This window comes from Barbus barbus, assembly GCF_936440315.1.
Source record: "Barbus barbus genome assembly, chromosome: 34".
NCBI lineage: Eukaryota > Metazoa > Chordata > Actinopteri > Cypriniformes > Cyprinidae > Barbus > Barbus barbus.
This window is the reverse complement of record NC_136762.1, coordinates 22208370-22225012: the sequence shown is the minus strand read 5'-3', so window position 1 is coordinate 22225012 and position 16643 is coordinate 22208370. Positions and strand designations below refer to the sequence as shown.

Below are 16643 nucleotides of genomic sequence, written 5' to 3'. Positions count from 1 at the left end.
ATGAAAATCAAACAACAAAACAGAGAAAAATTACTTTTGTAGCTTTAACACAGATTTATTAGATTTAATTTATACAGTGAAGACTATGTAGTACTGTCATTCATTTGATTATTCAATTTCTGTTCCTGAATACTGTTAATTACCTGAAGAATGAAAAGCACAGTTTATTTTTTCAATCTGTTTGTAATTAGCTTATTATTGGTGTGTATTTTAGAACTGTTGTCATCTGGTTGTCAAAAGTCATCTGGTGATTTTCTTTTTTTTTTTTTTTTTTTTTCGCAATATATATCGCAGGAAAAAAATATTGCAATGTGAGTTTTTTTTCCAATATCATGCAGCCCTACTTCCCAGAGTGATTGGCTGACAGGCGATCTGACTAATCATAATGCTAATGCTGACTAATCATCTGTCATTTTTGTCCGACAATCAAACCAGATTGAGGAGTGAATTAACGTTGGTGGACTTGAACCTTCAGATGTTCATTCATGTTTATTTCATGCTATAATTAGTATAGATGATTGCTTCATGTGCCTCTTTAATTGAGGCGCTACAGCGATCTGTCAGGACACATTACGGAGCCACAAAGCTGTTTTTATTGTTTGAATAAATTGAATTCCTCAAAGACAAAATTTAAAGCTGAGACTTTTCATACCTAAAGTAACCTGCTCTGTCTTACTGTCGACATGTTGTCAGTTTCTTCTTTGCTCCACGATATATTTTAACTGCGTGAGAACATGATGTGTGGTGTGAGAGCGGCATTGCTTGTCGGACATAGCAACAGTAATGAAGGGGGGTGGGTCTTTGCCCATTAGTAAAAGAAAAATATCCACGATAGTGTTTCTATGACTTTACAGAAGAGGAAAAAATGTTGATTATGTTGGTCAGAAGAGCGAAAGTTTCCTCCATAATTTCCTTCCGCCATAATACTACAAAAAAGTGTTAAACTTTATAAAAAAAAAAGAAAAAAAAAAAAAAAAAAATATATATATATATATATATATATATATATATATATATATATATATATATATATATATATATATATATATATATATATATATAGAAACCTTTGCTAGATTAGATTTACTGTCTATTTATTTCATTGCATTTATGCCGCCTCTTAAAGACAATAAAAGTCATTTAAAAGGTCTGAGCGAAGACATAGTTTGCAATCATTTTAGTTTATTATTTATCAAAATTCTAATTTTTTGCCAATGCAATTCATTCCAAATATTTTCCTTAAAATAATAAAAGAATTGCTGTCAGATCCATTAAGTGAATAATAATTAAATTTGATGATTTCGCTCCCTATTTGTTGTGCATGTCTTTGTGTTGTCATTACCTTAAAGTTAGCTCATTGCTACATTGCATTAAACTCTTATTTCCAAAACCCAATGAAATTCCTATATGGGACTGATTTGCATAACCCTCAATGTAGTTAATGTCTAATATAAAATTCAACAGTTGCTCCGTTTGAAAGATCAGACATTTGTGTTGAACCTGTCTCCAACCACATACACACTCATTTATACACAGAGACTGACTTTGACGCTGATTATTGAGCAGCGACGGCTTGCACGCGCCATAATTACTTCCAGCAAGCACTTGCTGATTATGTGAGTTAGTCTGAAAACAGCCGCGATCTAGTCGAGGAGGATGTGAACTGAGAGCTAATACAAGAGTGACACGATGTTGAAACAAGAAGCACTAAACTGCCCCATGTTTGTGTGTTCACCTGACATCCTTGCTGTATGTTGGTGATATGAGGTTTAAAAACAATCTGACTGTAATCGAATGCTGTGTAGATCAGTTTCCTGATGCTCAGGTGGAACGCGAGGGTCCTCGGCTAATGGAAATGTTAGGACAGGACTCTCCTGGCTCTGGCTAGATTAATAAGGTTGAGCAGAGTAGGTCAGCGTGTTCCTCCATTATGCTACATCCAGTTTAATCCAATTAATCGCTATATAAAATTGTATATTTGTATTAGAAAAAAAATAAATGTAATATTTTTTTGTTTTGTCTTATTCGTTTTAAATATATATTTTTTTAAATAGTTTTATTTAATAATTTTTGTATGTATTTTTTGCTCACAGAACAGTGTAGTTACGGTGTATATATATTAGCAGTGACCCCTTATTCTGTAGTTGTAGTGCAGAGGACTTTTACCTGTGACTGAAGGATCTAGTTTGGAAGGGTGGAGCTAGAAACCTTTGCACTAAAGAGCGGTAAGAGGACGAAAAACAAATACAAGCCCACACGCACATTCCTATACTTCATGGAGGACTGTTATTTTCTCTGTTGCTTTGTCCTTTTACCATGAGCGAAGGAACTACACCTGCACAGCAGGACGGAGGTCTGTGTCTACTTGTGTCCTTTTGTGTTTGCGTGTGTGTTTGCTGTCCTTTGCATCATCCAGCTCTAACAAGCTCTGCGAGTCTTTTCTGAAAGTGAAAGTGTCAGATTGCAAAGGAATGCATGAAAGAGCTGATCTGTAACAGGCTTTGCTGAGTCTGTTTTTTCCTGTACAGACACTCCAGTACTAAAACTTCCACCGACACTGGCGTTTTATCAACTGCTATGCAGACACATTCAGCTCAGTGTGTTTCTTTACCCAGCTAAGTAAATGTCAGGAATTATTCACACTGACGTGCTAAATATGCTTATCAATGTTGGGGCAAAAACTAAAACTTCTTTGTGAAAGTGAACTGCACACAGCAGTAAATATGACCCAAAAATAACAGGTTTAAAGTTCACTCAAACATCTGCTTTCATCATCATTGCTATTTACTCACACTGGTCAATAAGTGTCCAGGTTTAAGTTTAGTTTAAGGTTCTTAGAAATACAACCTTTGTATTAATATTGATTTAAGTATAGTTTTGAAAAATCACAATTTCAGTGAGCACATCGTTATACCACATGATTTTTTTCTTTCCAATTAAAAACTGCAAAAATTTTCCTTATACCTTGATTACAAGAGTGTACACACATAATATTGAAAAAAACATTTTATGAAAAAAAAAAAAAAAAAAATTGGTGGAAATGTTACACCCCATAACCTGATTTCATCAACACAATTTTTTTATGCTGCTTTGCTTATTTTAATAATAATAATTCCTAATTACTCTTTTCTCTCTTCTATTGAAGATCAAGTAATCTTTTAATGAATCTTTTTAAAGATCTTGGTGAAAGAATCATTCTTTTGAGTTGGATTTTTATAAATTAATCGGTTAATCCAATTCCGAAAACCCCTCTGAATGATTTGGTCACAGATAAATTCATGAAATATATATAAAAAATAAAAATAAAAAGTTCTGTTTTACTCCGAAATGCATCACATTATGAAAGTAAAAACGTAATTTAGCAATGTACTTCAGATGTGACGCTGCTTTAAATCAGTTTGTATTGCATAAAGCTCTGTAGAAATAAATGTGACATTACATGGTGTGTTTGACTTTTTTTATATTTATTGTCCATAATGTTTCCTCTATAGGTCCCGCTCAGGTTCCCATGATGTCCCCAAACGGTTCAGTGCCTCAAATCTATGTGCCTCCTGGATACGTTCAACAGGTGAGTCATTACGGAATTAGTTTTATATTATTTTTGTGGGAGTTGTTATTTTGGTTTGATGAAAAGGATGCAGTTTTCAGTCTAATTTACGTCTCTGTGGCCCTTTTCCAAACCGTTTAAGTGTCCTACCTAGCAGCATTTTCTGGCATCATAGGCACTGTCAAAGTGAAGGCTGTTGCTGACATTAGTCTGCAAAATGATGCTGCCTTAGGACAAATTCCTGCCTATAAAAGAGCTAGGCAGAGCACATTGGAACAGATCAAACAAATTAATTTCTAAAATGCTGTACATTTCAACAAGATAGCAGAAGCTTTAGTCAGGCTAAAAGTATGGTATGTGCAGTATGTCCTGTGTAATTCTTTCTCTATCTTTCCATATAGATCATTGAGGAGAACGGAGTGAGGCGGGTGTTGGTCTTACCTCAGACGGAGTTTCATCCGGGGGGCCATTCCCCGCTTCACCACCCACCGCCCCACACCCACCTGCAGGCCTTTATCCCCCACCCGCACATCATGCACCCTCCCCCTCACATGTACTCAGGCATGGCTGGAGGAACCGGAGATATGAACCCCCAGTACATCTCCCAGTACCATCCGGCACACACGACCATCTACTCAGAGCAGGGTCAGTTCACACACACACACAGTTTTGCCTTCACCAAGAGTGGGACTGCATGCTGCACCACTGCTGACTCTTCAAGGAAAAAATTAAGTTTATTTGCAAAAACCGATAAACGCCACTTTGAAAAAAAGAGAGCTGATTGCTGTGCATTATTCTCTGCATATAGCGCGATCTGAACCCTTTTTTGTTTTGTCAAAAAAGTTGATATTTTCCACTTCCAAAGCATCGCGAGTTCACGTTTTACTGCAGAAGCCGACAAGCACCCTTGTTGTTTTTGAACAGAAGCCGATAAGTCCATTTTGGCGAATCGGCGTGCTGTATTCAGGTCAGGTGACAAGGCTGCTTTCATTTTGAAAAGACATGCTAGCTGAGAGGAGTTTCGTCAAAGCTGACTAAAAGTGATCGAGGATGGATAATTTCGATGAACTTGATGAACCTGTGATATCATCTTTAGGGCGTAAAAGGAAAATAAAAGCTGAAACGTTTTCACGGAGCCTAACCGTTTATGATCACAACAACAACAACGTTTGTCAGGCATCTACATTGTCATCTGAGGATATTCCAAAGATTAAACCAGTGTTTTTTTAAACTCTAAAACATGAAATGTGGAGTTATCTGCTTTTGCCAAAAAACGACTGTTGGATGTTATCTGCTTATGCTATAAAACAAACTTTTAATATGTAAAAAAAACATACTTTAATTTTGTAAATTACCTGTATTTGTTTAAGTTATTATTACTTAATCAAAACAACCCAACTGCAGTTTGACTATTACTTGGAATGCGCAAAAAAAAAAAAGTGAATTCCGAAAATAAAAATGAAGTTATCGGAGCTTTTCAAGTAAACGGTCAGTAATAAAGAGAAAATAAAAATAAGAACAATGACAATATCGTTGTTTTATTCATATTAATGGCATAATTGGTGTTGTTAGTATTGATTGCAGCTAAAACTTCTATAGCTGAAATAATATTTAAATATTAGATGAAAAACAAAAATTTGAAATGTTCCCTTGTCAACCAAGGAAATAATTTTGTTAAAGTATTAAAATTACTAAAACCTAAACTGAAATAAAAATAAATAATCTACATAATGTTTAAAATAAATAAATACATTTAAAAAGGCAAAAGCACAAAATTAGCTTTTGTTTTACATTTACAAAAAATAGAAGCAAATTAAAAATATTAATAAATGCTACAACAACTTATAAATAACACCAAAATAGCACTGTGCATAACAGACTATCATAAATTACTATTGCTTTTATTTTTTACTTTTTTATCCTAATTCCCTAAATTTCATCTTTTCATACCCCTTCACTTTTTTCACATTTTATGTTGTATTATGTTAAACTGATTGGTCCCAGATCTGGCTGGGCCACTCAAGGACGTTCATAGAGTCCTTGACTCCTCCATCGCCTTAGCTGTGTGCATAGGGTGATTGTCATGTTGGAAGGTGAACTTTCAGCCCAGTCTGAGGTTCTGAGCGCTCTGAACCAGGTTTTCATTATGGATATCTCAGTATTTAGCTGCATTCAGCTTTCTGTCTTCTCTGATCACTTCCCCAGTCCCTGCTGCTGAAAACTGCATGATGCTGCCACCACCATGCTTCACCGTTGGGATGGTATTATGCAGGTGATAAGCAGTGCTTGGTTTCCCTCAGACATGAATAAGGAATTGAGGTTCATCAGACCAGAGAATCTTTTTTTTTTCATAGTCAGCGTTATTTGGGTGTATTTTTGTAAATTCCAATCAGGGTTTCATGTATCTTTACTGAAGAGAAGCTTGAGTTTGGTCACTTTGCCATCAAGCCCAGATCGGTGGAGCGTCGCAGTGATGTTTGTCCTTCTGTAAGTTTCTCCCATCTCCATAAGATCATGGAGCTCAACCAGAGTGACCATCAGTGTCTTGATCACCACTCTAACCAAGACCCTTCTCCTTCAATTGCTCAGTTTGGCCCGGGGCTAGATCTAGAAAGAGTCCTGATTGTTTCAAACTTCCATCTATTAAGGATATGGAGGCCAAATGCTCCTGTGAACCTTCAACACAGCAGAATTTTTTTTGTAGTCTTCCCCAGATCTGTCTCAACACAATCCTGTCTCTCGGCTCTGCAGGCCATTCCTTTGACCTCATTGCTTAGTTTTTGCTCTGACATCCATTTCAGCTATTACACTTTATATAGACTTGTGCGTGTGCCTTTCCAAATCATGTCCAATCAACTGAATTTGCCACAGGTTAACAGGTATAGGAGTTTAGAAGCATCTCAAAGACGATCCAGTGAAACTGGAATGCTCCTGATCTAAATTTCAAGTGTCAAAGCAAAGGGTATGAAGACTTGTGCAATGTCATTTTTGCAGTGTTTCCTTTTTAATAAATTTGCCAAGTTGTGATAAATCTGGTTTTTGCTTTGTCATCATGCATATATAAAATTGCTAAGTGTTTATACATCTCAAAGTCCCCAATGGGATACACTTTGCACAATGGCAGCATTACCATCTGTGCATCATTTTTCAATAATTCAGTTATCCATTTCCCATTATTCCTTACATGTCTCTCTGTTTTCCAATTTCCTCAGATACTCACCCTCCACATGGACGTGCAGCATTTGCTCACAGAGATGAAAGGGCTAGCAAAACCTACGAGCGCTTGCAGAAGAAACTGAAGGAGAGGCAGGGGGTGGGAGGAGGAGGAGGAGGAGGTGGAGGCCTGGCCCTCTCCAAAGACAGTCCCCCTCCATCCCCACAGAAGAGCCGTGGGACGCCGCCATCAGGAGATCTCCAGAATGGGCTGGGGGGTAAGGCCGCAGAGGAGCAAGCACAGCCCAGCACTGCTGTCACCGCCCTGAGCAAAAGTCCAGGGAGAGGGATGGAGACAGAATCTGGAGGTAGGGAGGGTAGGTAGAATATATTAGGGTTCCTAGAACCATTAGAGTTAAGTATTAAGCCACAGGATGCTGTTACAGTGTTTTTACCACAGTTAAGAGGTGTGAAGCAAAGTGCCTAAAGCCTAAATGTGACACGCTGCCTCTGGTGTCTTATTGCTTTTGTAGAATAGTAGAATCAGCAAGATGAGACACCAGTGGTAAAGAAATAATTACATTTATTTATCGTGATCTAATAAAAGTTTTGTTTTATTTGTTTTAGTGCTGTCAAACGATTAATCCAAAATAAGTTTTTGTTTACATAATGTATGTGTGCTGTGTATATTTATTATGTATATAAATACACACACGCGTGTATATATTTCAGAAAAATGGTATGTTTATATATTAAATTTATTTATAATATAAATTATATGAATATAAATAGGCATGTAAATACATGTAAAAATGTTCAAAATACATACTGTATATGTGTATTTATATACATAATTAATATACACAGAACACACACATGTATTATGCTAACAAAAACTTGTTTGTATGCGATTAATCGTTTGACAGAACTAGTTTGTTTGGTTTTTTTTATTTTATTTTTTTACCCTTTTGTTACAAATTATATTATCAGTATAAGAATTTTAGTAAAACCAATGACATAATGAAAGTTAAACAATATCAGTTGACTTTACATTTGATTAAATCCAAAACTTCATGTATTTTAAGGATTATATGAAACAAAAATCATTGTCTCAGAACTTTCAACCCCTCTACAGTTTATTAGACTGATTGTGAGGTATAAAGTATAGATATATAGTCTTGTTGCATTAATAGGTTTGCATAAATCAGTTTAGTATGCATGAAAACAGCGTTAAAATTAGATTTTAATGATAATCTCCTACTACATCTAATTAAAAGATAAACTTGGGAATTAAATATTTACTATTTATCTCTCTCTCAATTTATAACCAACCAGAGTTACTCATGCATGCGATCACTGATGGGGATACATTAGGAAATAGCTATTAGTATTAACAGACAGGTAATTTACAAAGGGGGATTATATCTCAGGTTCCAGGTAGAAGTCCATCCAGGAGCCCACTGGAAGATTTAACGGGGCTCGGGGGATGGGCCCTCTCTCCGGCCCCGCTGTAAACAGGCCCGAGCAGCTCGTCTCTGGTCTCATTAGCTCCTTCAGCTTTAGGCTGCTGCAGATAACATTAGCTGTAATTACCTCTGCACTGACTCAGTCATTTATCAGTGCTAACTAACTCCAGCCTGGAGGAACTGCAGCAACTGTATGCCGGCTAAACTTAGCTGGTGTATCTATTAATCCATTCATGGAAATAAATGCCTTTTATGTGATTAAAGAGGCGGAATTGAGTGTGAAGACTTGTCCTTTTTATTAAACAATTGATAAGGAAGTCATCTTATCTAGATATTGTTTTTTATTTTTTTTATGTAGAACTGGATGAAGAAGCGAAAGCTCGTCAGGAACGATTAAACTCCATCTGCAAGCCAGTGGTAAGTAATTATATTAATATTTATATGCAAATTTTGTGTTTTGATTTTCCTTTAATGTTAACTTGTAGTTTTCTTAAGCATTTTTAGCAGTTGCCTGGTATTTTAATAATTTTAATAATTTACATTTATTCAGAAAGGAAGAGTTAAAATGATTAAAAGTGACAGTAAAGACATGTATAATTTCACTATTTCTGTTTCAAACTAATGCTTTGTTTTACTTTCTATTCATCAAAGGATCCTAAAAAATCTATCACAGTTTAAATATTTAGAAAATAATAACAGGTGCTTCTTGATCAGCAAATCAGCATATTAGAATATTTCTGAAGAATCATATGACACTAAAGACCGGCTGCTGAAAATTCAGCTTTGATTACAGGAGTAAATTACAATTAGAAGTGCTTTATTTACTCTACAGTTTATTCTAAATATCAAAACAGGAGAAGTCATTTTAAATGAACACATTTCAGTAATATTTCACAATATTACTGTTTTTATTTTTTATTAAATAAAAGCACCCTCATTGAGTTAAATATGTGCCGTACTAGCATTATTCCTACACTAAAGAAAAGTATTATCGATTCAGTGAATGTTCAGCTGACCGCAACATTCAGAAAAAAAAAAAGCACAGAGGAGCAGGCGAACCAGAGAAGATTGACAGATTTATCCAGAGATGAAGTAGACCACATTACCTTTCAAGCTTGATAAACTTTTAATACATTTTTATGCTTGCTTAGAATCTAACCATGGCTTGAGATAATGTAGAAATAGGTAATGGCTAACTGCTTGCCTTGCAAAGTCACTGTGGTGGGAAAGCAATGAAACTTTGTATTTATTGGGAACGCTTATTTTACACACTATTTATTTAGAATCCCTCCCCCAAAATGTTTGAAAATGGATCCACTGATGAGGCTTGACATTTTGAAAGGGTGGACAATCTCACACTGGCCAAATATCAGTCTATTAATCAGCCTGCCTGGTCAATACTTTAGTCTCTCATTGGCATAATCATACTGATATGGCATACTGTTCTTCTTAGTGGGCTATTTGAAAGGCCTTTATGCTACATTTGAGACTCCTCACTGAGAAACCACCTTCTGAAGAACTGTACGGCTGCTTGCTGCGTCAACTGTTTTCTTAATGGCAGTCATTTCCACGAGTCCCCACAAGAAGACAGTAATGGCTCCCTGTAATGGGTCATTAATGCTGTATTTGATTTGATTCATAGATGAAGCTGAATGGCTGTCTTGTCTGGTGTGCTGGGTTCTGGTTTATTGGTGTTTCCATGAAACAGCCCTGTCCATTTCAGTATAATAATGATTACTGATCTTTTTCATTAGACGTTCAAACCTTTTTTGAACATTATGAACTTTTTTTTTTTTTTATAAATTATAGGGGCACTACAAATAAATTCTAAAAAGGCCAGTTAAGCATGCTGTTCAAAATAATTTTTACAAAATACAGTACAGTATGCAAGCTCTTTACCACCGTTGGCATGCAAGAATATAGAAAAGAGATTCGTTTTATTTCATTTTTTATCTTAAATTTAAGGTCATGTCCCAAAACATTTGTTAAATTGGAAAATAAATAAATACATTAATGAATTTATTTATATTTGTTTTTCATTTATTATTATTTAAATAAAAAAATAATAGAAAAACAATTTGACTGAAATAGTAAAATGAATGACTTTGGACTTTGGAGTTTTGTTAAGACTTCCATCTTTTATTCACGTCTTTTAGTCATCTTTTGTTGACGTCTTTTGGGAGAAACAATGGCATAAACCAAGTATCTAGCCAAAAACTTTAGTGAGGATTAGTCTGAAAATTGTAAGACAAATTGGGTGAATACGGAATAAAATGATTTGTGGCAAAAGAGTAACTCTGTGAAGAATTAATAAATTAAGGCCACCACAAATCAATTTAAAAGGTCTACAAGAGTTAGTTTTGCATAATGACCATTTTTTTTTCCTAAATTTATGATGCAAGTATTAAGAAAATGCATTTCAAAGTATGCTGACCTTGCAGCTCATAAAACATTACCTACTATATTTATTGTCACAAATTTTGCCTGCTCAGATTGATAAGTCAGATTTATTGGTCAGATTTATGTATTTCAGTTGCATCAGTAACTGAAAGATTATTTCCACAACTCAAGCTGTGAGAAGAAAAGTTGTCATGAAAAGTTTAGAGGGAGAGAATCGTGCCCCATGGGGCACATATATAGGTTCTTTTAAGTTCTTTTTAAGTTTTGGCCTAGTAATCCGCACTCAATCTTGAGCTATTCTGAAAACCCAAAAGGTACATAGTCATGCATCCATAACTAAAGGAGACACTTGTTTCTCAACTGGAATAAAGCTAAAAATATTCCTTCTTGCATAACAGGAGTTCTCTCTTGTTCCGGAGGGGAAGTGCCGCATGTCATTAAAATAAACTAAAGTGACTCTTTCCAGGCAAAACAAGCAGACGTTTGTATTTCCCACATAAACATGTGCTTGTAGCTAAATATATAGCTAATTAGCCCCTGGGAACAATTAACCTCTGAAAGTAGTTGAACACAACAAAACGGGTTTCACTGAATCAGACAAATTGAGTTTGAATCAATCATGCATCCTGTTACATCAGTTTTCACTCATTTAAAACTTTTCCTTTTCGTCTGTATATACAGTCCCTTGGCTGTCCTTGTGCGTCACATTCACTCAGTTTACAAACACCGATTCTCATCAGTCTGTCTGGGGACATGACAAGTCAATTATAAAAATGTGTTATTCTACTCTACATTTACAAGACGAGACCAGAAAGCCAATCTATGCTAAAGTTTGCAGACACCAGTTGCAGGGAATGCTACCGATATTTTCTTTAATTTGTCTAGATGGATCCTGACTTGCATCTTTTATTCAGCTCTGTTGAATTTGTTTGGATGTAACGGTGACGTAAACCAAAAATCCAGCCAATAACTTTTGCGACAGTTGGTCCGAGGATTATGAGACTCATCTGGTGAATAGAGTTATTCACCAGATATTCCATCTTTTTTTGAATATTGTTCAACTTTTTTCAAATCTGTAGTCCATAAGGTATCAATAAATTGATAGCACTACAACAAATCAAATTGAACAAAAGTTAATTTTGCAAAATTACAAAGACTTCAGCCAGAAACCCAGTCTATGCAAGTTTGCAGATACAAATGTTGAGAATTCTACCGATGTTTCCTTCGCGTTAAAAGTTTTTTATAAAAAATATGTCACTTCGGACATTTGCCTGTACAAATTTGCCTAAAATAGGTTTCAGGCAACGTTTAGTGATGTACAATAATTGGTGCTATATTTACGGTGGCCGAGAGAGCTCAACGCGCTGCAACTTCAGAAAACACATGCAAATAGAAAAAGCATCAGCAAATCAAGAAAACATCTTCATCAGTTTGACAGCAGGTGCTGCAAATGCTCATAACACAAACAAATAAAGAAACACTGCAAATGCTCACAACACAACCAAATAAAGAATTTTATTTGCAGTGCGTTTCTTTATTTGTTTGTGTTTTGAGCATTTGCAGCACCTGCTGTCAAACTGATGATGTTTTCTTGATTTGCTGATGCTTTTTCTATTTACAGTGCGTTTCTTTATTTGTTTGTGTTTTGAGCATTTGCAGCGCTTGTGTTATCAAATCGATGAAGTTGTTTTCTTAATTAGCAGGTGTTTTTTTCTATTTGCAGTGCGTTTCTTTAGTTGGTTGTATTGTATTTGCATTAAATGTAGTGCTGAATGTAAAAACTATCGTATCATCTTGCATAATCAGGTGACAGACATCCAGGCCAGAGGGGCCAGTTTGAGTTGGGTGGCCCCATCAAGGACAGAAGGGGACGATGAGCCCAAAGAGGGAGAAGAAGGCCCTGCGGAGCCCAGCTTCACGTATGATGTCTCAGTCTCGTACAGTGGCAAGGACGGGAAGTACAAGAGCGCCTACAGGTGAGATCACGCTCCGTGTCACGCTGTTGAGGAGGTCTGGGCAGGATGTGGAGCAGGTGTGGGTGCAGTTGAGGAACTCGCTGTTGTTTTTTGTGGTTTGCTGTGGGTTTTCTAAAGTCAGTGATAGCTGAAGTTCAACAGCAGTACACCTGACATGCAGCCCTTTTAAGTTCATAGTAGATGTATACTTAAGAGTTGTTTTTAATTGTTTACATTTTGCAAAAAATATTACTAATATTTTTCTTTCTTTTGCTTGTGTCAGTGGTGTGGAACTAAGTGCAACCTTACAAGACTTGAGACCAGCAACAGACTACCATGTCAGGTTTGTGTCTTTTGACTTTTACAGAATTAGTTTTACATTTTCTAGTTTTTACAGCATAGCTCCATCAATAATAACAATCCTTTATGGATGAAATTGTTTATAAATATATAGATAGATGTATTAGTAGGCTTGCCGCAGTAATCAGTGATGGCGCCTATTTAGCAATATTTCTATGTTTAATACAAGTGGGTTTGTCTGTGTTTTGTTGTTGTGTTTTTCATTTAAAGTAATAATGAACAAGAAATTAAGCATTTCTTTTAAAGTAAGGGGCAAATCCAAAGGTCTTTCATTTATTTGTTACAACACAGGTATATACTGTGCCCCTCACATGACTTGCGGAGAAAAAATATATATCTTTGCCGCAAAAAAGAAATCTTTCTCAAGTTTGAATTAAATTGTGGCCTTGAAATTAGGTTTTGTGCCCTTTTATTTTATTAAATCAAATTCTTAATTCATTGCCACAATAAATATATTTTTGTCTACATGTTATGTGCGGAGCTCCGTACATCACCCATCTTTTGTTAATAAAAGTTATTTTTATATAAGTATTTAATATAAGTGAGTTTGTCATTTGTACTGTTTTACGGTTTTGTTTTTCAATAAGAATAATAATGAATCTATAATTTTCAAGCATTTGTTTTGTTCAAAGAAAAGGGAAGATGTAAAGATCTTAAAGGGGTAATCGGATGCCCATTTTCCACTAGTTGATATGATTCTTTAGGGCCTTAATGAAAAGTCCATAACATACTTTGGTTAAAATTTCTCAGTGGTAGTGTAAAACAACACCATTTTTTCCCTGTCAAAAACAGCTATGCGCACAGCAAGCCGTTTCAGTGCATTTCCCTTTAAATGCTAATGAGCTCTGCTGCATTCATCGTGAAACTTGCTAACTAGCACATTATTAGCACTGAGCTAGATAATGACATCTCTGAATTCAATAATGAACTGCCGTTAACTGAAAATTGAGTGTTTAATCTTATTATACATTACTAACACTGTCTTCCAATTTGATACTGTTAAGTGCTTTGACACAATCTGTATTGTTAAAAGCGCTATATAAATAAAGGTGACTTGACATTATTAAGGAAAGGCGATTTGTAAAATTCATTTAAAAAAACTTTGCGCGAACATAGACGCATTTAGGCAGATCGGGGGACACAGTCCCTTCAAAAACAAACGTACTCCACCGCGTCTTTAGTGGGTCAGGTGTCTGGAGTAAATGACTGCTATGTTCATGATTACATCCAACAACAAAACACCTCAATTGCTTTGGAGCCATTCTTGTCTATTCCTGCTCCGGCGTCGAAACCATGGCAGACTGATGGCAGCTCACTCAGGGCGGCTCTAAGATAAGACGGCTGTGTCAATCAACAATCGTGGGAGGGGCCTGGGTCCGTGTGACGTCACACAGCCAAGAATCTGAGAACGACTTGATTTGAAAAAGGGAATATAATTTTTCTGGATTTAAAAAAAAAAAAAAGCACTGGGTGGATTTTTATCTTTATAGGGTGGTTGTGTACACACACTGCCAACACACATTTCTGTTCAAACAACATGCAAAAGTGAATTTTGCATCCGATGACCCCTTTAAGTAAAAGATCAAAATAAGCACAACATTTCCTCACCGGGGCATCCTTATAGGGAAAGGGGAAAGGGAAGTGATGTGTGGTGACCCATACTCAGAATTTGTGCTCTGCATTTAACCCATCCAAGTGTACACACACACAGTAGTGAACATACACCGGGAGCAGTGGGCAGCCAATGCTGCGGCGCCCGGGGAGCAGTTGGGGGTTCGGTGCCTTGCTCAAGGGTCTCACCTCAGTCGTGGTATTGAGGGTGGAGAGAGTGTTGGTTATTCACTCCCCCACCTACAATCCCTGCCGGACCTGAGACTCGAACACACAACCTTCGGGTTACCAGTCCAACTCTCTATCCATTAGGCCACAACTGCCCTATATTATTATTATATATCAAATAACAATAATAATAATAAATGTAGCTATATTATAAAAAATATTCAGTCTTTATAAATACAGTTTTTAAGATCTAAACTATTTCTACACTACGCTTTCACTATTTTCACTAAAACTATTCCTTTCTTTACTGTTGGTAATTGTATTGTTTCTATATGCTAATATATGTATGTATGTGTGTGTGTGTGTGTGTGTGTGTGTGTGTGTGTGTATTTAGGGTCCAGGCCATGTGTAACTGTTTACAAGGCATCCCTTCAGAGCCTGTGAGCTTCACCACTCTGAGCTGTGAGCCAGACAGTCCCAGCCCGCCCCGCAAAGCCGGCGGCACCAAGAGCAGCCTTGTCCTGCAATGGAAGGTGTGTGCACTCATTAACACACTTGCACATCAACTGTCCCACATACATGTTATATTGCATATTTAAACTGACACATTAAGTGCATAACAACAAAAATACTTGTTTTTTTTTTTGGTTTTTTTTGTCTAGGCTCCATGTGACAACGGTTCCAAAATCCAAAACTATATCCTTCAATGGGATGAGGTACGTTATTTTTTGTTATTGCTGTTTTCATGTTTCTCAAAAAGTAAACTTAAAAAACAAATGCTGGAGTCTGCGAGGTGAGGTTTAAGCATTCATGTAGTGCTAATCCTGGCTGTGATCTGTGAACAGGGGAAGGGGACGGGTGCGTTTGAACAGTGCTACTACGGCCCTCAGAAGCAGTACAGGCTCACCAAACTCTCCACAGCTTCCAGATATTCTTTTCGGCTGGCAGCCAAAAATGACATGGGGGTGAGGTATGTATCAATGTATCAAAATGTTCCTAAACCCAGCTCCTAAAGAAATTGTAAGAGTGTTCAGATTTAATCTTTTTCTAGACCTGCTGATGGCAGGTATATTGAAAAAAAAATCCTGACCATAAATTGAAACATCTTCATGTACCACATTTTTTTAAGTCGTACCTGGTCAAAATTGCATTGTTGAAAGGAAAAAAACCACACAAATAAGTTGCGTCATTGTATAAGTCGCATGATGCATGTTATGATTATATTCAGAAATAATGTAAAATATCAGTGAATGAAATGCTATACCTATAAATGTATTTAAAGTTAAACTGAAACCGGTGTTGGGCTCACATGCTTCTCTGATTAATTTTCATATTCACAGTGTAGCCTAACATTTGGTATGTAAACAATTTTATAATTTACTTGTGTCCTAAAATCCACATAAAACAGCATTCTTAACATGCACGTTTGAAAAAAAAACAGTCAAGTTAGCAATACTGACATGTTTTACATGCTTGAAGTTAAAATCAGGATATATATTTTGGAATATAATTTGTAGCATGTTTCAGATGATAAAAAAGTGGCTTATGTCTTTACAATAAAATATATAAACAGTATATATTTAGTCCTACGATCATGTACTCTTTCCGTAGTGAGTTCAGTGAAGCCGTCCACATCATGACATCATGCAGTGTGCCTGCTCCCCCCTTAAGCCCTGAGCTGATTCAGTCCGGGGTCACATGGCTCTGTGTGCGATGGCACAGGCCAGCCGGATCGCCCAAAGAAGACGAAATCAGCTACGTGCTGGAGATGGAAGAGGAGGGCTCAGTGAGTGAGAGACGCACACACACTTTCACAGAAATTCATCTGACAAATAAATGACATCTTACACCTGGTATGACCATCTATCTCTGATTTTAGAGTTAGTCAGAGAGATATGCTAGCCAGATCAGTTTTGCAGAGTAAACATTAATTTGTCCTGATGCGTCCTGGACTGTAAAAAGTGATATATGCAGACATTAAGT

General features: G+C 36.3%; 1 protein-coding gene across 8 annotated transcripts in view; it reads left to right on the top strand.

Moving 5' to 3' along the window:
• Nucleotides 1–16643, top strand: part of LOC306853786 (fibronectin type-III domain-containing protein 3a-like) — an 88083-nt gene that overhangs the window by 53671 nt on the left and 17769 nt on the right. For 3 of the 8 annotated variants that reach the window (XM_079391434.1, XM_079391439.1, XM_079391433.1), the window contains 10 exons: nt 3492–3568; nt 3949–4192; nt 6760–7077; nt 8525–8583; nt 12373–12542; nt 12805–12864; nt 15055–15193; nt 15323–15376; nt 15506–15630; nt 16272–16446. In XM_079391434.1, the coding sequence (XP_079247560.1) occupies nt 3492–3568; nt 3949–4192; nt 6760–7077; nt 8525–8583; nt 12373–12542; nt 12805–12864; nt 15055–15193; nt 15323–15376; nt 15506–15630; nt 16272–16446 (1421 nt within the window). Of the gene's footprint in view, nt 1–2245; nt 2354–3491; nt 3569–3948; nt 4193–6759; nt 7078–8524; nt 8584–12372; nt 12543–12804; nt 12865–15054; nt 15194–15322; nt 15377–15505; nt 15631–16271; nt 16447–16643 lie in introns of those variants that run through there. The other 5 variants (XM_079391438.1, XM_079391437.1, XM_079391436.1 and 2 more) reach the window with 3 other exon arrangements.